The following is a 21874-nucleotide window of genomic DNA, read 5'->3' as shown; positions in this document are numbered from 1 at the left end:
GAAATCCACGGGCCAGCCTGATCGGTGCTTGAAGTGGCATGCGCGTGTGGGTGGGCAGACTTGTTGCACAAGCGACTTGGCGACGATGTATTGTCGCGTGATGGGATAGTGGGAAACAACGTCGAACATGGTAGTTTCCTGATAAGTGGATACGCTGATAACCACCGTGGCCCGAGGCGGTTCTTATAGATTTCTACTCCCTGTATTGTGTGCGCCTATCCGTGCGATAATACTTGTCGCGCACTCGCTATACTTAGATTTGCACTTGGCATTCCGTTACGTAATATGACGGGTATAGGAAGGATTTCACGTGCGCAAACGTATGTGTTTTGCAGGGCACCGACTTGATCAAAGTGTCGAGGTTTTACAAGGATAGCAAGGAGGGAAAGTTCGTGAGCTTCTTGTACGAGGACACGAGGACTCTGTACGACGGTTTCCGCAAAGGCGCCAAGGAGTCTAGTAAGTCTGAATTATAGTCGGCTTCTGAGTTGCATACTATACACGTGTATACGACCGTATGTAGCGGCACCTATGTACACACGGTGAAATTTGTCTCACGATGCGACTAAAATCGAGGTCCTCGGTTGCACGATGTACATTCTCGAGAATTAAAGTGGATGGTGAAAATAATGCGATGGCGAATAAAAATTGATTTCGAATCGAATATTATCGACAATTTTGTTTTGTTTATGATGTAACTTTTCGTTTCTAACCTATGATGAAACATAAATTATGGAAAAATTTTTCCATAATTCATTTGAAATATGGTAAAAATAAAAAATTCATTAAATAATTATTTTTATTTTAAATCTTTTTGTAGATTATAGTTTGCATTAAAATTCATTGCATTAAAATGTTTCAACAATTTGATTTCTATGTTTCTTTTCAAAAATTGAAGATTTTTCATTTGGAATCACATTTGGATTGACAGTACAATGTGTTTCGAATATTAATAAATTCTACTAAAAAAAATGTTGTATATTTTTTCTGGCAAATTATTACATTTGTCTTTTCCAACCAGATTATTTTCAATGATATTCGTATATCTTCAAAAAATTTTACAATTATAAATGCTTTAATTTCTTCATGTATCATTTAATTTAAAAACGTTCAAGTTAATTAAAATAATATTAGTAATTTAAATTTAAATTTAGTCGAATATTTAAGTATTTAAATATATATCGTTATTATAAAAAAATAGATCAATTATATTTTTTTTTATTATTGCTTCTTCGTATATCTTTATTTTCATTATTTTCCAATTCTCTCTCGGAGAATTTAACCAAGTTGGCGTGTTGCAACAATTAAAATTCCTGGACTAATATATTGCGAGGCGTCACGCTCGAAAACACACGTTTCTTCAAGTTTTATCTCGAAATTATTAAGTTAATGTTTCAATCCTATCTTGTTTTCGTGCACGCTCAATTATGCTTTGGAAGCATCTGGTAAACACGTATTTTTATAATATTGTTATTATTACGTTGAAATGCAATACGCGAGGAAAGATAAAAAAAGAAAATTACATTTCCACAATGCATTAAAATTCAAGAATAGAGTAGAAACCATCGTGTAATCGTTTCAAATCTCTCTTCATAAACATATGATTCAAATTACATCGTCGTGCGGCACATTTTTAATTCCATTAAAAGAAATTTGATCCCTTCATAAAATTGTAATCTTATTAAAAATTGATTATTTTTAAACGATAATCCGATTGACTGATTTTTGTGATGTGTGCAGACAACGGTCCCTGTCTTGGCTGGCGGGATGGACCAAACAAACCATATCAATGGCTACATTACAACGAGACCCTGCTCAGGGCGAAGAATTTTGGTTCTGGCCTAGTGTCTCTGGGGCTGATGCCAGGATCGCACACGCTCATCGGTCTCTACAGTCAGAACTGTCCAGAATGGATCCTCACGGAGCAGGCTTGTTACACGTACTCTTTGGTAGTAGTACCTTTATACGACACACTGGGCCCTGACGCGTGTGCCTTCATCATTAATCAAGCTGAGATCAATTTGGTCGTGGTCGAGAACGATACCAAGTGCAATTTGCTTCTCGACAAAGCGCCAAGGTATTTGATTTTTCTCGTGTAAAATTGTTCGAACGATGCAAAAAGTGTTTTAATGGCTTTTGTGAAATACAAAAAAAAAAAAAAATTGTGACTTTAGAATTTTTATTGATAATTGAATAAGATTCTGAATGAATAAGAATTTGCAAAAGATATATAATTTATGAGATGTATATGTAAATTCAGAAAATCTTTCTTAATTTATTTTTTTTTAGAAGAAATAACGAAATTTGTAATATTTGTTAATTTTCAAGTTTAAAGATAACTATTTTTTAAATTTTCATTTTGTGTAGAAACGTAAAAATAATATTATTAAAAATTAATATTATTATTACAATATATATATAATTAGCAATAGAAAATAAGAAAAAAGAAGAATTCGAACGAAGATATCGCATTTTAATTGTGCTCTTCAAATAAACAGCGATACAAGTTAAAGTTCAGATCACTTGGGATCGTGTGATGTTTGGTATGTTTCAGTGGCAGCATGCCATGAATGAATATAAATGTATTTTCTACAACATCGACACACGACACAATTTACAAATCTCACGCGGTATTGAAGACAAATTTAAACATTTCCGTGCAATGTCCTGAAACATTTTGGCACGATACATGATTTTTCTTTTATTTTTATTTTTTTATTATTATTATAAATTCAACTTAATTAATAAAAACTATATAAAAAAAAAAAGAAGTAACTGCGATATATTCAATTTCAATATTAAAAATTCTTAAATTATAATTATTATTATTATTATTATTGTTAGTTTACTTTTTCTTATTTTTGTTTTTTTTTTTTAATTATTTTTCAATCACTTTCCATTCCAGATGCCTACGAAAATTGGTGGTGATAAAAGAAACAAGACAGACGACGAATCAGAGGGCGAAGAACCGTGGCGTCGAGTTGCTCAAGTTCGACGACGTTGAGCGGCTGGGCGCCCAAAAGAATCACCCGGAAGTTCCCCCCAAATCGACCGATCTGTGCACCATATCCTACACATCTGGGACCACCGGTAACCCGAAAGGCGTGATGTTGACGCACCAAAATGTGATAGCTGGCATAAGCGCGGTTCTCGTTCAGTTGGGCGAGCACAAGCCCTCGTACAAGGACACGATGATCAGCTTCTTGCCTCTGGCGCACATGTTGGAACGATGCTGCGAGAATGGCATGTACATGGTGGGCGGTTCCGTAGGATTTTATAGCGGCGATATCAAAAGGTTGTCCGAAGATATGAAAGCCTTGAGGCCCACTGTGATGCCCGCTGTGCCCAGGCTGTTGAATCGAATGTACGACAAGGTGAGTGTCTGACGATTATTATTACAAGTATTGAATCAAAGGTACAATCGAAGTAACTCATTTATTTACTTTTTTTCTCTATCAAGTCTAAAATTTTCTCTATATCAACGTATTATTAATTGAAAGATTCGAAGAAGTTCTTATATATATATATGTAAGTGAATCTTTAGTGGGTCTTCTCGAAAGAAAGAATAATCCGCCATTAAAAAAATTATAATTAGCCGAATAAAATATTTCATTAGTGTAGAAAGTTTAGAAAATTTCGTGTTTATTATTTGGATGTCGGTGAGAAGTGCTCAAAGTAATATTTTTGGCGATCAAAATTACCGGAGAATCGGAAGGCGAGATTATATTTTCGAGCGCGCTCATCGAGGCGCAAGGACGGTCTAGTGTCGGAATAATCCTAGGCAAGGGGAAATAATCGAGTTCCAAGCGGAAATCGTGGATGGATTCGTCACGAATCAGTGGCAGAGCTGATATTTTTATGCTTGACGAAGCGTCAAAAGTGCAAGGATATAAAGTGCAATCCTTGGTTAATTGAATCGACAAATTCGTTCCGCCATCTTGTGTAACGCTCTCAACAAATTTTCAACAAATTTTCGTACCGTTGGTCAAAAATAATTTGACAAATTTTGCGGATAAGCGTCAATTACGTTCGAGTTTGATGGACAGTTGCATTAATGAAATCGTTCAGTCATCGTTTGTTTCGCAAATATCTTCTTTATGCGCGTTCACGGTCGAAATAACGAACCCTTTTTCCATACATACTAATTTCAGATTAGAGACTATTGAACGTTGTGGAAACAAATATTTCGAATAATTATTCAAAGAAAATTTTTATTTTTATTTCTTATTTGCTTCCATTTATGTTTTCTATCTTGAATATTTTTTAATATTATTATTTTTTATATAACAAAGAACTTTATTATTTTTTATTTTCTATAATCAAATATTTAATAAATAAGTTATTTGAAAATTTCTCTCATAATTTAAAGGTAGAATTAAATAAAATTGATATTCTCCATCTAAACTCTATCAAATATTGGAAATATTGGATAATTATTTGAAATCATCAATAGTTTAAAAAATTATATTAAATCAGAGAATATACAGAATAGTAATGATTTCTCATAAAATAATAAATTTATTTGATCTATTTGATCTATTGTTTTCTGATAGTTTCATGTTTTTTAAGTTTCTGATTATTCTAAGGAACACTAGGAAGTAGTAAATCACATGGATAATGATATAATAATATTATCGTTTCACTAATTCTTCTATTTTTGGTTAGTTGTAAGAGAAGCATAAAATATCATATATGGTACACTTTATGATGATTCAGAATCGGATATAAGTCTTCGAGAATAAGTTTCAGAGATTTAAGAAATATATGAATCGAATATATATTATTTTTTACTTGTCCTATTTTAAATTCAATTTATTATTATATTTTAACAAATTAAACAAATTATAAATGTAAAAAGTAATCAATATTAAAGTTTAAAAATAATATCTCTAAATATGTAACTATATATGTATAGTTTATCGTGATTTAGAAATGAAAATATTTCCATGATAATATATGACAATATATTGATACAAACTATACGTGTTAGATTTAATAAAGTCATTGTCGCACAATATTCTTTGAGACAGTACAAATTGGCAAATATAAATGACAGCGCGAAGAAACAGGTGGAAGTAATTCCATCTCTCATCGACTCTGAGATACTGAATGAAAGGAATCCGCTTATTTTGTGTTTTCATAATACATTCATATATTCATTAATTAATGACATTATTATACATATCTAATGTATTGTTTTCTGTTCGTTCACACCAAGAGTAAGAATAAGATTATATATTTAATTAAATATATTTTTTTTTAATTTATGATAACATTTTATGATTACAATATTTATTGAAAAATAGTTTTTATTTTTGAATTATAATTTTTTTTTATTTATTTTATATTAGATATATAAAGTGAAGAAATAAGATTTTTAAAATTTTTGAAAATTAATTAATATAGAATAATTAAGTAATACAATAATTGATATACAATAAAATATTAAACATTTATATAAATATGTTCATAGAAATGAATACAATAAAATAGTTTATTTTAAAATTAAATTCAGTATTTGAAATATATAATATAATGCAATATGTTAAATTAATTTAAATTACATGAATTTTATTTTCATTTCTAAATCACGTAAAAATATTATAAACAATGATATTTTCTTAATATTTAATTTTAAATTCTAATAGAAAAATTACTGTTTTCGTAATCGAGTAATCTTTGCAAAAGCACATGACTCTATTCTGTTCTTGAATGCATAAATATATTCACAAAAATAGCCGAGTGGCATGATTTTATTTAGAAACGTAAATTAATGCAGCACCTGAAAATCCAATTTATTAACTAGTAAACACTCAATATTTTCCTATAATTTTAATATATGTCTTTAAATTTATAGAAAATATATTAATCTTTTAATATTTATTATTTTAAAATTAATATTTCATTTCCTTAATATGTAATTTACTATATAATATTCTTTTATTTCTTCTTCCTTTATTTTTTTATATTATTTTATATAATTTCAAGAAAGTTACATTAATTCTTCAAAAATTGTATAACATTTCAATTTTATAGCAAATTGTACATAAAACTTCTACGATCCATAAATCTTATTGCATAAAATCAACAAACTTTTCAAATAGAGTACTCTAGAAATATATACCACAAGTCTGTATATAACTCGTTGATATTAGTAAACAGCTTCTCCTCAAGGAAATCATATGCTCATGTACAGATAATATTCAAAAATAAATCTTTCCAAAATAGATTTCGAATATACTATAAAAAGTATAAAAGTCAAAAATTAAATTTTTATATAATAAAAAATATTATAAACAAATCTAATAATTAGATTAATTTACAATTACTATAAAGAACAATGAAAAAATCAATTTTCAACTTCAATGGTATTCCAAAGAAAAAAATCACTTAAATTTCAAAGCTTCAAAGAATTTCATTTCAAGTTTTCAAAGATTCTTTAGAGAGACTTCTGCAAAAGAAGAATTGTTTCAACATCCATTAACTATGTCTCAAATTAAATGATAATTGGTGAATTCATGTTTATATAAACACGATTTGATTAAGTAAAATCCAATAGATAAAAATACAAATTTCGAATAAATCGGAGATCTGTTGCAATAAATTTTCAAAGTTTACAGGTGAACTCAATCCATAGGAATTCACTTAATCGGATACCAAAATTCCTTTCCAATAAATAAACTTTAGATAAATAAAGTTCTATCGTAATTCGTTCACCCGTTCGTTGCCAGCGAAAATACAGCCACTAAGCTTGTTCATTCGATCAGATGATTTAAATATAGCGTGCATAGTCATCAATCGGCATTTTGCAGATCCAAACTGAACTTCAAAACTCATGCTTGAAAAAGCTGGTATTCAGCCTGGGTATGCGGGCAAAGGAGGCAGAAATCAAGAAAGGTATAATCAGGAACAACAGCATATGGGATAAACTGGTCTTCAGCAAGATCAAGGAGTCAACAGGAGGGAGGGTGAGGCTGATGGTCGTTGGTTCTGCACCTTTGGCGGGAAACGTTCTCACATTCACGAGATGTGCACTGGGATGTTTGATCGTCGAAGGATACGGCCAGACTGAGTGCTGTGCACCGATCACTCTTACCGTTCAGGTTAGAAGTAGTTGAAATGATGATTGAATGTTCATAATTGTTCGAATAAATTGTTTCTTTGTTTCTTGTGTTGAGAAGAAGTACTTGTACACGGCAGATGTTTGCACACTTTTCTTTTTAAAACAAAAAATTATATGCATGATTATACAACAGTTACTAATTAAAATAAAATGCGAATGTTATTCTACAAAAATATTTGAACAAATGAAATGATAACAAATATATGCATCTTATAAAACTGTTTATACTATCTTATCAATTCAGTAACCAATCAATCTTATATTATTAGTAATGTAGATATTGATGAATTAATATCTTATCAAATTCAATTTTTAATTTGATATTTTACATTGAAAAAGAAAAGCTAAAAAATATTTTTTCCAAGAATAATATTTTACATGCGTGGCATTTAAATGTAAACTTAAATTGCTTATATTTTAATAAGCTAAGCTTCAATTGACATTTTTATATACCAGCTTTTGCGTTTTGGCCTCTAGAATCTATCCTTCAAAGAAATGTATTAACATCCTGTACGTTTGTCAGTAGTTTTCAGAAGTTAAACGTATCCGACATTCATTTACAGACATTGAATTATATTTGAGTATGCTCGTTCTTATTCAAGTAACATTATATGTATAATGAATGGAATTCAAAGAAAGGAATAAGTCTAGTGTGTGTTAACAAACATTTCAACTCGAAATTGATACATAGTTACATTTATCTGACGAAGAAGCCGGTCAATAAACGCTCCGTAAATAAATCGCTTTGCAGCCGTCGAGTTTAAATCATGGACTATAGTCTTCAGTGAACTAGAACAATAAATCATATTGTATTAAACAAATAAATTATACAAAAATTAATGATATTAATCCATTGTTTTTCATGTAAAAAAAAAAGTATGATCGATTATTTTTAATTTTAAAGGATAAATTCAATAAATGTTAATAATTCAATAATATTTTAATGGATAAATTAAAATTGAATTATAATTATTTTAATTATAATAAAATAATTTCAATAACAATATTTTTTTTTCGTAAAAAATACAACTTTTTATTTGATTGATAAAAATAGATTACAAGTTAATAAAATACACAATAATTAAATATTCAATATTAAAACATAACTTTAATTAATAGACTTTATCATTAACTTAATATTTTAAAGAGATAATAATTTTAATTATATTAAATTCCATATATATAGTTATTTAAAAGAAATTCAAAAAGAATAAATTATTAACGTTTTTTTTTAAACCACAAATGTGCTAAAATTACATGAAAAATGAAATCTATTATTAAGCAAAGCAATAAAAGAAATATAAATAGAATATCTAATCGAATAATAAATCGGAGAACAATGGTAAAGTGTTCACGGCACATGCGATGAGATCATTCGATTTTAATCGTGGACTGACTAACGATCAAGTGATATGCATAATCGCTATTTTTGGCATATTTGCAAATATCGATGTGTGTAGCTAGACGAAACTAGCTATTATTTATACACGGATATAGGTATATAGGTATATAGGTATGTAGGTATTGAGCTGATCGACAAGAAAAAATATTGCAACCACGCGCCAAACCACGTGGTAAGCCACGTCAACCGTGTAAATATCTATGATTACTGTCAAATGTTGCACCTTTGAATCAATTGATACACCGATTTATTCCAATCAGAATTTTAGATTTTTTTCTTTTACGAAACAATATTGTTATGTAATATACATAAATCCAATAAATACAATAATAATATTTAGTATAGTAAATTTTTCGAGTAATTATGAACCATTTACTTGAAGCATTTACTTATCTTTCGTTCGAAAATATAATAATACAATATTAAAAATAAAAATATCATAAATGTGAATCTCGTATTCAATGATAAAAATCTGAATTTTATGTTAATGTTTATTATTATTATTATAGGGTGATCATGTACCGGAACACGTAGGACCACCAGTCCCTTGTTGTTGCATTAAATTGGTAGACGTTCCGGAAATGGAATACTATGCGAAGAAGAACCAAGGTGAGGTGTGCGTAAAAGGCACCAACGTGTTCGTGGGCTACTTTAAAGATCCGGAAAGAACAGCTCAAGCTATCGATGAATTCGGTTGGCATCATACCGGTGACGTTGGCATGTGGTTACCTGTAAGACAAAAAAGATATTGTTGAACATATTTTTTTGTTTTAAAAATTATGTAAGAATATTATTTCTGCGTTAAAATTTGATAATTTTTCAATTTAAATTTTTCTAGATGAACAATTAGAAATGATATATATAAATCACAAATTCTATTTCTATTTATAAAATTTTATAAATAATAATGATATAAAAAAATTTCAATTAAAGTTTATCTTTCTTCTTTTGAATTAGATTATAAAAAATATTTTAAAATCTTTCATTTTTCATTACTGGTTTGGTTGGTTTTATTATTAAATTTTTTATTTAATTAATTTATGCTTTTTTTTTAAGAAATAGAAAATAAAAACTAATAATTATAATTTTTATTTTGTTTACAGAATGGAACACTTAAAATAATCGATCGAAGGAAACACACCTTCAAGCTTTCGCAAGGAGAATATATAGTTCCAGAGAAAATTGAGAATATTTATTTACGCAGTCAATACGTTCATCAAGTGTTCGTCCATGGGGAATCCTTAAAATCGTGCGTTGTAGGAATAGTAATACCAGACGTAGATGTCGTAAAATGTTGGGCAGTGGAGAACGGTATACCAGGAACGTTGAGCGTATTATGTGCTAATCCGCAAGTCAAACAATTGATCATGGATGATATGCTTTCATGGGGAAAAGAAGCCGGTCTCAAATCTTTCGAACAGGTAAGAAAAATCAAATCTTTCGATATCATAATTTAGAAAAAAATTTTTTCGTTTCATTCTTTTAAATCATTTATAAATATTTTTATTATTAATATATCAAAAGAAAGAAAATCATAAAATAAGATTAATTCATTAATCTTATTGACAATTAAAAAACATTTTAAAATAGATGATATGAATAGTTTTACATTTCGAGGCAACGTTTATATTACAGGTGAAAGATATTTATTTACATCCAGATCCGTTCTCTATACAAAATGGTCTGCTCACACCGTCATTGAAAATGAAACGACCTCAGTTAAAAGATTACTTCAAGCCACAGATAGAAGATCTCTATCGACAGTTGGATTGATCAGACTGAGCATCGATTTTGATTCTGTTTTCATTAGCATCAGATACAAAAACGCGAAGAAGAATCGAGGCGTGTTTGCGTCGCATTTACAAAGAAATCATCGAATATTTATTACTCCGCGATATTTTTATTATATCATTTTTTTCATGATTACATATATAGCGACGCAAGAAAAAGTAAAAAGAAAACATCGTTTAGATTATTAAAATATTGATAATGTTATAATAAAATGAATTATTATTAGGCGTCTCGTTTTCTCTTGAATTATAATCATTTTTCGATACTTGTCACGTATATTTACAGTCTTCTTCGTTATCCCATCCTTGTATTTTGATACAAATTATTATCGCTTTTACGATTCACTTAATGGTACGCTATAGATGTATATTTTTATTGATAATAATAATTAATTAAATTTTGAATTATAATTTAATACTTTAAGATATGTATATTATTCGTTTCCGTAAAATGCAATCGATTGCGATATGTAAAACAAAACTTGAGGTTCACGTAATAAATTGATTGCAAAAACGGACAATTTGAAAAGTAATAAAGATAATCTCAAATATTTTCAAACATTTTAATAAATTCTGCTTGTGAACAATGCTCACTGACAATACCGTTCGACAGCTAAATTTTTTATAATTACTAATAATATATTAGAATATTTCTTCACTGTTTGGCGGCATTCTGTCATATTTAAGCGTCTCTTGTTGTGTAGTGATATATCTATATTATATGAAATTATAGTTAAGATTTGTGGACATTAGAATGCTTAAATTATAATGATATTAAATGCTCCAAACAAGTGAAAAAGATTAATAAAAGGATATGATATATAACATTCCTTCAATTTATAATTTAATAATCCCCTAATAAACATTGTATTCAATAATCATAATACCTGAAATGCAGTGAAATTTAATATGGCTCCTGAGCCATTATCCCAACCAAAAGATTCATTCTACTCTCACTTTAGCTTTTAGATTTAAAGCTATAATACATGACGATACAAGCAACAATTATAAGTGTTAATGCTACTAGTGCTAAAATAATTCTTTGTTGAAGACTTCTAAAAATCATTCCTGAGAGTAAACGTGAACCACGACCCAATTCTGCATCTGTGTCTCTTAACTAAAACAAATAAAAGATATTCAATATTATTAATCATAATAATATTAATCATAGGTAATCATTTGCACAATACTGAAATAATATATAAAAGTTTGAAAAAATATATTATATTAATTAAAAAATTAATGTCTTACTCTTCCTCTTCCTCTTTGAATTGTTTCTCTTTGCTCATGTAATTCTTTCAATACTTGGGAACCAATTTCTTCTGTTTCTAATACCATACGATATCCATTTTGTAAAGTTCTTCCTGTACGGTCTATTCGTTCTGAAGTATCTAACAATCTTTTTTTCTGATCTTCTGTAATATTATTTTCCCATGAATCTTCTCTGTTTATTTCAATAGTTTCATCTTTTGATTTTTTGGCTGAATGAAATTCTTGTGTCAATCGTTTTAATTCTGCTCTATGACTCTCTACTCGACCACGTAAGCGGTCGCGAGCTGCACCATTTATCCCACGAACCTCCAATTCCATTTGCTCAAGCTACAAATAGAATAATAATAAATAATATAAATTTTATAAAATTATCTATTACTTATACAATAATATTAAGATATAAAATTTTTTTAATTTGTTTCTATTTATTTTATATTTATAACGAGAAAAAAATTAAATAAAAAATATCTAACCCTAAAATAAAAGATATAAACATTCTAAAACTTTGCAATATAAATATTAATTTATTAAAAGCACTTTAAAACTAAAAGAATAAGTAAGTATTTCATTTTACCAATTCTTGAGCCTCCTCGATTTGTCTGTCCACATCTTGAATGAACGCTCTTTTCTCACCTGTAAATTACGTCACGTGTATCGATTATTGTTGTTTAATAATGCCAAAGGATAGAAAATATACTTCAAAAATAACGATCCGTGCTATGTAATAAAGAAATCATTATCATTCTACTTTTCTTGTACTTACTGCCGTTTTGTGTTCTTATTCTACCAATTTTTGCAGTAATGTCAGCTGTCAAAACGGCGTATTGTTGCTCATAGTTGTCAATGAGTGACGCCATCTTGAATGTATTTCCATTGGAGACGAATAAATGGAAAAGTTAATGTTTGTTATATGTGCATGGAATGACATATACATATATAAAGTTACATTCTGAAATCAGCTAATAGAAAAAATATATACATCGTTATATTTTACAATAATATTTTATATAGAAAATAAAAATATTTTATCAGTTACATTAACAGCTGATCGTGATTCATGTCTTCTTTGTTTAAAAAGCAAATAAAGATTATTTTATATTAATTTTTTGAAACATTATTGTTTTTTCATTTTTTTCCACATATGGATATATTTTTCTTAAAAATATTTGAAAAATATGTTATATAAATATATGAGCATATAATGATATTTTTATTAAAATATTTATATCTGTACATTTTATGAATGTAAATAAATTTAATTTATTAATAATAAATGATACGTATTGAAATGTATCAATTTAAAAAAAATATATATATATATATATATATATATATAGATTGAATAAAAGAATAAATAAATTTTATTAATAATATAACAATAATTTTAAAATTTTTATTTTATTTACAACAATGAAATATAAATTAATTTCACTTAAGAAATATAAGAAATAATAAGTAATGAGAGTAATAAAATTAAACTATAAAAGTAGATTTGTAAGATATTTTATTATTAAAAAATTTTAAGTTTATAATATATTTCATATTTATTTATTATATTTTACATTATTTTTATTCCATATAACAAAAACAAATCTGGATTTATTTAAAGTTTATGCTATCTAAAGCGTTTATATCTAAGTATAAATTATCGTAAAATTTTACATACCAATAATTTTTAAAATTTTTTTTTGTAAGATTGAAAATTTTTTATATAATTCATTAATAATTAATAAAAAATTTTCATAATTCGTACAATTGGTTATTACTAAATCTATTTGATCGTTTTATTTATGATAACGCCATGTTTTCATATGACACGTCTTCAAATGGGAACGAATATACATTTAATACATGAAATTCATAATAAAAAATCACTAAATATTCTTCAAATAATTGATTTTTAATTGAATTAAATAAGCCATATGGTAATAAAAAATTATACATCAATAATATAATATAAAAATATGTAAAATAAAATCTTTGAAATGTGGCCATGAAATTGACACGTCATTGATAATACACCAATCAAAAAGAGAATTTAGAGAATACTACCAATCGTTTTAACTGGTTATAGGGTCGACTACGGTCAATCTACTTTCGATTCAACAGTCGAAATGAAGATGGCCGCCGAGGTGAGGTGGCTTTTAATTTTTCATGTGTTTTCTGTAATTTATGCAGTTTTTGGTGAGATACCCCATCGAAAATTTGAATATAAATATTCATTTAAGCCACCATATCTTGCACAAAAAGATGGAAGTGTGCCTTTTTGGGAATATGGAGGAAGTAAGTAAACTTAAAACCTAACCAATTACGCGTGTCATAAAATATTGCCGTATGTTCTTTTCTTACTGTCGGCTTTTTGATTATTTATTTAAAATGCATTATCATTTCGTTTACAAATATTAATTTCATTCGTATCTCATCTTTGTAAGTGTTTGCACGTATTAAAACGATAATATTTACTTGATAAAATTTATCATAATAATCATAATAAATCAAAATTATCATAATAAATATATGTTTTTATATATATGTTTTTATTTACATTTGAAGTTCTAATTCAATTTATTCTAAAAATTTAAACAATATTAATTATCCAAGATAATTTTTACATACAGAAATTAAAATTTATTATTTTATCATAATATATAATAGATAATTAGTGTATTTATGAATTTTTATTTTATTTTCTTTTTTTTATATATAATTTTTTATCATATCATTCATAAAAATGTAATTTTTATTTCAGATGCAATTGCTAGTGCAGAAAATGTTAGAGTCGCTCCATCATTGAGAAGTCAAAAAGGTATATAAAAAATTTATTTTATTGATATCTATTTTTTTTCTTTATGATCATTAATTAATTATAATAACAGTTATTTCTTAATGTACATAAAAATATTTTAAACTATAACATGCAAATTTGATATATTAAATATATATTAATATATCAGCATTTTATTAACAATGTGTATTTATATTTCTTTTATATTAATTATATTATACTAATAAAAATTAAAAATATCTATAGGTGCTATATGGGTAAAACATCCTGTTACATCCTTTGAATGGTGGGAAGTTGAATTAATATTTAGAATAACAGGAAGGGGAAGAATTGGAGCAGATGGTTTAGCATTTTGGTATACCGGTGAAAAGGGTGCATATAATGGCACTGTCTTTGGTAGCTCTGACCAATGGCATGGTCTTGGAATTTTTTTTGATTCTTTTGACAATGACAATAAACACAATAACCCCTACATTATGGCAGTTCTCAATGATGGCAAAAAGACATTTGATCATGCTAAGTAAATTATAATTTTTACTATAATTTTTTAATGTTCAATATTTTCAAAAAATGATGCCTTATTTTGAATTTAATATAGTGATGGTACCACACAATTATGTGCTGGTTGTTTGAGAGATTTTCGTAATAAACCATTTGCTACAAGAGCCAAAATTGAATATTATAAGAATACTTTAACAGTAAGTGTGTATATATAAAATAAGAAATATATATATATTTAAATATATATATTTATTATATAATTTTTTATTTTTGTTTAATTATAGTTGTTATTCCATAATGGTATGACAAATAATGAACAAGATTATGAAACATGTTTCCAAGTTGAAGATGTTTTTCTACCAAAAGGAGGATTTTTTGGTGTTTCGGCTGCAACTGGTATTTATTATATAATAAATATCAATTTAATCTTTATTTCAATATAATTAATTTATTTTATAATAATATTTCATTTAGGTGGTTTGGCTGATGATCATGATGTTTCTCATTTCTTAACACATTCTCTATATCCTCCTGGTCAGTTAAGGCCAGATCAAAAAGTATCTCTGGAGGAACAACAAAAGCTTAGTCAGGAATATATGGATTATCAGAAAAAATTAGAACAAAGGAAAGAAGAATATCGCAGGTAATATTGTAGATTTTAAATGCATATTTAATATATGAAGTTTGTTTTTAAAGTAATTTAATTTTAGAGATCATCCAGATGAACATCGTGAAAAAGAAGAATTCGAAGAATATTTTGAAACTGATAATCAAAGGGAGTTGCGACAAATTTTCTCTGGTCAAAGTCAAATGTTTGATGCGCTGCGCGAATTAAATAGGAAATTAGACAACATAGTAGGAACGCAAGAGCGATCTTTAAGTTTAATATCTCAAATTCAAGTTGGTGGTAAAGTTTCTTTCAGTTAATTGATATTAATATTAGAATATAAATGTATAGAGAAAACTTAAATATGAAAAAAATAGGTGTGCAAGTAGGAGGTCAACCAGGACAACAAGTACAGCTGATTGATACAATTCGTCGGCAAGAAGTCGATACTCTTTTAAACAATCAAAATAATATATTAAATACTGCAAGAGAAATTAAGTCCTACGTAAATGAAGTATATTCCAAAGCTGATACCATTCTTAGTAATCAGGCCAGAGCTCCAACTGCTCAGGTGTCTATTGATATTTGATTTTGTTAACTTTTTTTAGCTTATAATGTTAAAAATTATTATTGTTTAGGTACAGCAAATGGGATATGATTATCATTCTCTTATTTCTGAAATGAGAGATGGACTTAATACACTAAAAAGAGATATCACTCAATTAAATACTAAAGTAAACAGTGGAGGAACAGATTGTCCAACAACGAATTGTTTAACAACAACAATGTTTTTACTTTTTGTGGCAATTCAGATGATAATTTTATTAGCATATAGCACGTACCGGTAAATATTTATCTTGCTGTATGATATATGATATGTTCATAATGTATATAAATTGAACTCAAATTAATCTTTTTGTTTACAGGGACAATAAAGAAGCACAGGCGAAAAAGTTGTATTAATATTTGTTTTTGATCCTACAGTGCAGAAGTAAAGGTATAAAAATAAATATCTACCTTTACATACTGACCTAATATTTTTATCACTTGTTAATCGTATTCGTAAAACATGCATTTTTGCTGAACATTTGTACAATAAATACATTCTTCATCTACAGTAGATCTAACACGATAATATAATAAAGAGCAGTCAATGCTTCTAAAGCATGATAAAATAAAATGCTCAGCTTGATATAATTCAATTATTTCGAATATATCTTTTAATGCGTCATATTTTTTGTCATTGTAAATCATATATAGACATAATATAAATATAAAGTGACAGAAAGTAGGCGTGAAATCGAACTGGATAATATAATATTTTTTAGATATTCAGTAATATTGAAATATGACAAATTTTGTCATATTTAGATGGTTGTGTATGATATATATTTTTTTATCATCGTTCATTAAAAAAGTTTGTGCTATGCGCACATTTTTTTTTAACTATTTTCATTAATATTTTATTTAAAAAATTATTGTTTTTTTTTATACATTGATTTATAGGTAGTGTTAGCAAAAATGTATAAACATTTGTACTAAGATTTTGTATTTGAAATTAGCATATCAGATATCAAAAACTAAAACAATTTTTTGAAAAAATCTGATAGATCTTTTTTTTTCTTTTGATCTGGTACTACATTCCCATAGGTGAACGAGTGTATAGATAAGCTCTACGTTTCTAACGTGACAGTTACTTAAAATTAAAAGTAAGAAATCGTTGATACGATTCTAACTATTCAAAGTAGTAGTTCTTTATGCTGTGTGCAAAAGTGACATCGTACAATCACTACGTTCTTGAAGCTCTATAATAAGAAGATTTTTGTTAAACGAATACGTACTTTGTAAGAATATACCGTGTATCGAGAATAGCTGTGTAGACAGGAAGGACTCGATTTATTCGTAAGTTCGGTATTCTCGTCAACATTATTGCATTTGTAAAAGTTTATTGAAGATTGTAAATGTATAATGAAATATATCTGATAATAAAATTACTAATCAAAGAAACAAAGATTAGTTATTTAAGTTTAATAATAATGAGTGCATTGATATAATGAAGAAAATTGAAGTGTGAAGTATGATTATATGAAAGTTAAACGATATCTCGAATAATCGATATATCTCTCAAATGATTAAAGCGATTTTCTTAAATCGAAATTTAAGAAAATGTATGGTGTAAAGTGTATAATTCTTTTATTGTGATTTTCACTAAATTTTTAAAGAATTAGAAATGATTGATAGTGTTAATGTAAGTTATTAATATAGTTATTAATACTTACATAAGTTATTAATATATTTGTTATATATTTTTCATTTTATTTAATAATATAGCTGAATATTTTTTTTTGACAAGTAAAATATACGTTTTTATTGTTTGTTTCCTTAAATATAATATTTTTCATTATTCAAATTAAAATGTTACATATATTTTTATATTTTTGAATAAATATTTTAAAAATAATATATTTTTTTTAAATATCTATATAATTATGAAAATATAATTCAAATAAAATATTAAAATATGAAAAAATAATTTTTATATATAATTTTTATTAAAATTGCTAATAATTTTGTTATCTAAAAGAGAATTATATTTATATATAACTTTTTAAACAAGTATTTTGAAGTATTTTAAACAATAATTATTAAAAACTAAAAAGATATTTATGAATTTTTATTGCTTTAGTATTTGTTAAAATGATTTCATTTATTATTTTTTTCATATTATAATATGAATATAAAATAACGTATATAAATATATTTTTGTATTAATAATTAATGTTAAACAATTTATTAACTCAAACAAAATATAAATATTTTTAAAAACTGAATTTTTAAATTATGTACATTTTAAAAATGCTTTTTTCATAAAAAAGAAAGAAATATTAAATAGTATAAAATATAGTATATGTTAGAGTATTATTATACTCTTAATAATATTATACATATGTTGATAATAAAACAGTGAAGTATTATGACTAAAAATAGAACTGATGACTAATTAGAACTCTGTAATGATGAATAATGAAAATTTTTTTATAATGTATAATATAAAATTTTAATATCTTAGATTTAATATTTTAAAATTTTATAAAAAATAATTTACTAATTATTAAAAATTTATAATATAAATAATAATATTATATTATTTATTATTTATTATTCTATCAATTGTATAAAATACAAAAAAATAAATAAATAAAAATTATTTGAAAAATTTTATATATGCATTAAAATATAATATATATTATAAATTATTAATATTTTTTTCATTAGGATAAGACAGTGATAAAATTTTAAATTTGCTTTTGATAGCCAGAAAATATTGAGATTTTCTAGCCACAAAAATTGAGATTTATAAGTTCAAATATTTGATCTTTTATTCATTCAAGTACTTTGTAACAATCAGTATTAAACGAAGCGAGGAAGAGAAAACAGGTCGTGGTTAAATCTTGCGTGTAATTCAATAAAAATAAAATTGATGCTTCCAAAAAATGAAAATAACTTCAGATCTGCAATGCGGCAAAAACATTTTTTTTGTATTTTGTTTTTTCTTTTTTTTTTTTATGTTTTCTTTTATGTAAAATTTATTTATGTGAAATATAAAATTTAAAAAATGTGGATATAATATATAAAATCTAACAAACTTTAATCAAATTAAAAAGTATTTAGATTAAATATTTAATTGAATTGAAATTAAAATGAAATTCATTATTATTTCGAGCATGATTTACAATAAAAAATAATTTTGTTTGTATTATTTACAAAATATATAATAATATTTATAAAATTTAATAATTAAAGATAATATAATAATTAATTAAAGATAAACAATTTAAAGCTTCTAATAAATATTAATAATTATATTTTATAAATATTGTATGGTACTTAACATGATACATAATCTTGATATCGTATTTTAATTTAATTTATAATTATTATTAATTTTTAATTTATATCTGTAATGTAACCGTTGATAAGAATATATATTTAAGATATTATTTAACCGTTTAGTAAGTTTATTTAGTACAATAAATATTCACGATAAAATTTAAATTTCGCATCCAGATTTCTAAGAAGTACGAACATTGAAATTCTAATTGTAATAACTTATTATTATTGACAATTAACTTATCTATGAATAATATATGCAAATTATCTACATATGTATGTTCTTATCTTACATTACTTCATAGTTTAATTAGATTCTAGAAAATTTGTTTACATATCTATACATATTATATTGTATTGCAGTTCTGTAAATTTCAGATTTAGTATATTTATAACAATTCTTAATTTACATATAGGACTTATTAATTTATATATATTATAATTATTAATTTACATATAATAATTTACATATTCTTAATTTACAATAGGAAAAATAGTTTATTTTCATAGAAAATTGAAGACAACGTTTTATATGGAATTATTTTTTTATTTTAATATGGAATATATGATGGAAAATATATAATGGAATATATAATGAAAAATATTGAAGTAAAGATATATTACATATTTTTTTATATCAAAAATTTTTTAGAAATTATTTAGAAATCAATACAAGTTTCTAGAATTGTTATACAAATATAGATAAGCAATATTAGAAATAATTAATAAAATATATAATTTGCGATATTAGAAACCAATAAAATTGAAATTTATAAATATTAGATTTTCGATTGCACAATGAAAAAAAATTAGAAACTGACGACTAATACAATGAAGTTAGAATTTACAATGTTATATTTTTCTATTATATAAAAAATGTTTTTCTATACATACATAAAATACGCATCCAAAATACACATAATAATTAAATTTTTATACGAACTAAATACACAATTAAAATTACAAATGATAATGGAATATTGATAACAGTATTGAATTAAAATTTACGATATTACAATTTTTTACTTAATTAAATTAAAAAAAAATATTATAAGAAGATACTGATAAGTAAATTAGATTCAATTGAATTAAAAAAATACTATAAACTGCTAAGTGAATTAGAATCTACGATAATTATTACATAAATAAAACATCAAAATAAATCATCAACTGATAAACACATTTCACAATTCATTAGAATATTACAATATTAATATAAAATAATATCTTTTCTGTTAAATTTTTCTCTTTGGTTCTCAATCAACAATATTAAAATTAGAAAAAAAAAAGTTAAATCATTATAAAAAATGTAATCCATTTATCTTTCTTTTTCATGCAAGAAATCCATCAAAGCCATACAGCCCTTTTTAAGGATTAAACAAAACAATCTCGATTAAACAAAAAAAAAAAAAATCATGGAATAAATTAAAATATAATAAATGAAAACTTATCAATAGCCATTTTACTATTTTTTCCCCGAGGAAAATGTGAATCTCGACTTAGGAAGGGGAGGGGAAAAAAAAAAACGAGAGGAAGCCATCGGGCTCGTCGAAGTCTTTGCGGACATAGCTCGTTCAAGGAAAGACGTTCAAAGACGAGGGGTGAGGGGTAAAAATTGGAAATTCGGCGTATCTCAACCAGGATCGTCCATTTCTCTGTCACGTTTTCACCCTGTCAGAGCGTACCAGCCCCTTTGGCCGAGACTTGGCCAATAACAACGTGTACCTCGTGGCGCAGAATCCGCAGAATTCGACCCTCGTCGCGGCGAAATGCCTCGATTGGCGCGGCACGATCCAATCGCGAGCAACCCGATATTGATTCAAACCCCCTACCCGGAGTCGAATTGTTGAAACTTTTTTATCGGCGAAGTTGTAAAGTGTTTTATGACCGAGCGGGGAAACTGGCGGCGGCGGTGTTACGCGATGACCATGAGTTATTAAAATTGCCGGGGACGGTTCGATGCTTTCGCGAATTAATGGAGAGAATTCATCGAAATGGAACGATATTATGATTATTATCGTTCTCCATCCATAGGATATGTTTGCTAAACTTCGCTTTTCCCCGACACGTTCTTCATACGAATTTCTCATCACTCGAGACGATTTTTCTTATTCTCTTCAATACTTTTTTTTTTAACTTGACGAACGAACTTAAGTTAAATCGAAAGTTATCTTTATAGAGAATGAAATCGACGTATCGTTTCAGAAGTGTCGTGTAAATTTTCAATCGGAGTTTTCCTTCCAAATATCGTCAGCTTCGAGAGGGATGTTATTGTCGTATGGATGTCGAAATGGATATTTAGGAAGGGTGAAGGATGAAAAAAAAGCAGCCCCTCTTGAAATAACAATTTAGACAAAAAATTAGCTCCACTTTGCTGTGTAAGCAAAAGTTACTCTCTCGTATAAATGGCGCGCGCCTATTAGCACGACAAACTCTACAAAAAATGTATAGGGGAGGATGAAAGTGTCTGGGCCATTTGTACGTAATCAAATTTATGTTATTA

General features: G+C 26.4%; 3 protein-coding genes across 9 annotated transcripts in view; 2 read left to right on the top strand and 1 right to left on the bottom strand.

Moving 5' to 3' along the window:
- Positions 1-10472, top strand: part of LOC102679423 (long-chain-fatty-acid--CoA ligase 1) — a 12318-nt gene extending 1846 nt beyond the window's left edge. For 3 of the 4 annotated variants that reach the window (XM_006619594.2, XM_031512363.1, XM_006619593.2), the window contains 7 exons: positions 336-459; positions 1741-2077; positions 2906-3374; positions 6813-7103; positions 9035-9256; positions 9629-9946; positions 10161-10472. In XM_006619594.2, the coding sequence (XP_006619657.1) occupies positions 336-459; positions 1741-2077; positions 2906-3374; positions 6813-7103; positions 9035-9256; positions 9629-9946; positions 10161-10298 (1899 nt within the window). In that variant the 3' untranslated portion in view covers positions 10299-10472. Of the gene's footprint in view, positions 1-60; positions 131-335; positions 460-1740; positions 2078-2905; positions 3375-6812; positions 7104-9034; positions 9257-9628; positions 9947-10160 lie in introns of those variants that run through there. The other variant, XM_006619595.2, reaches the window with a different exon arrangement.
- A 106-nt stretch (positions 10473-10578) lies between these two features.
- On the bottom strand, positions 10579-13635 carry LOC102679704 (vesicle transport through interaction with t-SNAREs homolog 1A-like). 2 transcript variants are annotated; one of them, XR_422330.2, is made up of 6 exons: positions 13566-13635; positions 12351-12546; positions 12162-12220; positions 11567-11914; positions 11203-11432; positions 10865-11027 (listed from the first exon to the last, which is right to left on the bottom strand). XR_422330.2 is itself a non-coding variant. In XM_031512366.1 (5 exons), the coding sequence occupies exons 2-5, from the start codon at positions 12442-12444 to the stop codon at positions 11274-11276; spliced, it is 660 nt and encodes a 219-aa protein (XP_031368226.1). In that variant the 5' UTR covers positions 12445-12546; positions 13566-13635; the 3' UTR covers positions 10579-11273. The 2 variants fall into 2 exon arrangements, 1 of the variants encoding a protein (XP_031368226.1); XM_031512366.1 differs by having other exon boundaries at positions 10579-11432.
- Positions 13635-21874, top strand: part of LOC102679213 (protein ERGIC-53) — a 12200-nt gene continuing 3960 nt past the window's right edge. The window contains exons 1-11 of one of the 3 annotated variants that reach the window (XM_006619591.2): positions 13635-13870; positions 14337-14393; positions 14619-14892; positions 14971-15070; positions 15158-15269; positions 15348-15516; positions 15584-15780; positions 15858-16051; positions 16119-16324; positions 16407-16477; positions 17131-17491. In XM_006619591.2, coding sequence (XP_006619654.1) covers positions 13702-13870; positions 14337-14393; positions 14619-14892; positions 14971-15070; positions 15158-15269; positions 15348-15516; positions 15584-15780; positions 15858-16051; positions 16119-16324; positions 16407-16443 — 1515 coding nt within the window. In that variant the 5' untranslated portion in view covers positions 13635-13701 and the 3' untranslated portion in view covers positions 16444-16477; positions 17131-17491. Of the gene's footprint in view, positions 13871-14336; positions 14394-14618; positions 14893-14970; positions 15071-15157; positions 15270-15347; positions 15517-15583; positions 15781-15857; positions 16052-16118; positions 16325-16406; positions 17492-21874 lie in introns of those variants that run through there. The other 2 variants (XM_006619592.2, XM_031512365.1) reach the window with 2 other exon arrangements.

This window comes from Apis dorsata, unplaced genomic scaffold, assembly GCF_000469605.1.
Source record: "Apis dorsata unplaced genomic scaffold, Apis dorsata 1.3 scaffold_425, whole genome shotgun sequence".
Taxonomy (NCBI): domain Eukaryota; kingdom Metazoa; phylum Arthropoda; class Insecta; order Hymenoptera; family Apidae; genus Apis; species Apis dorsata.
This window is presented reverse-complemented; position numbering and strand designations above follow the sequence as displayed.

What these genes read in the sequence shown, in the direction of transcription:
- LOC102679704 (XM_031512366.1), bottom strand. Translation starts at nt 12,444, where the DNA reads ATGGCGTCACTCATTGACAACTATGAGCAACAATACGCCGTTTTGACA. An exon ending in TCGAGGAGGCTCAAGAATTG is followed by an intron (nt 11,915 to 12,161) that starts GTAAAATGAAAT and finishes TTCTATTTGTAG; the next exon opens with CTTGAGCAAATGGAATTGGA. An exon ending in TTCAAAGAGGAAGAGGAAGA is followed by an intron (nt 11,433 to 11,566) that starts GTAAGACATTAA and finishes TATTTGTTTTAG; the next exon opens with TTAAGAGACACAGATGCAGA.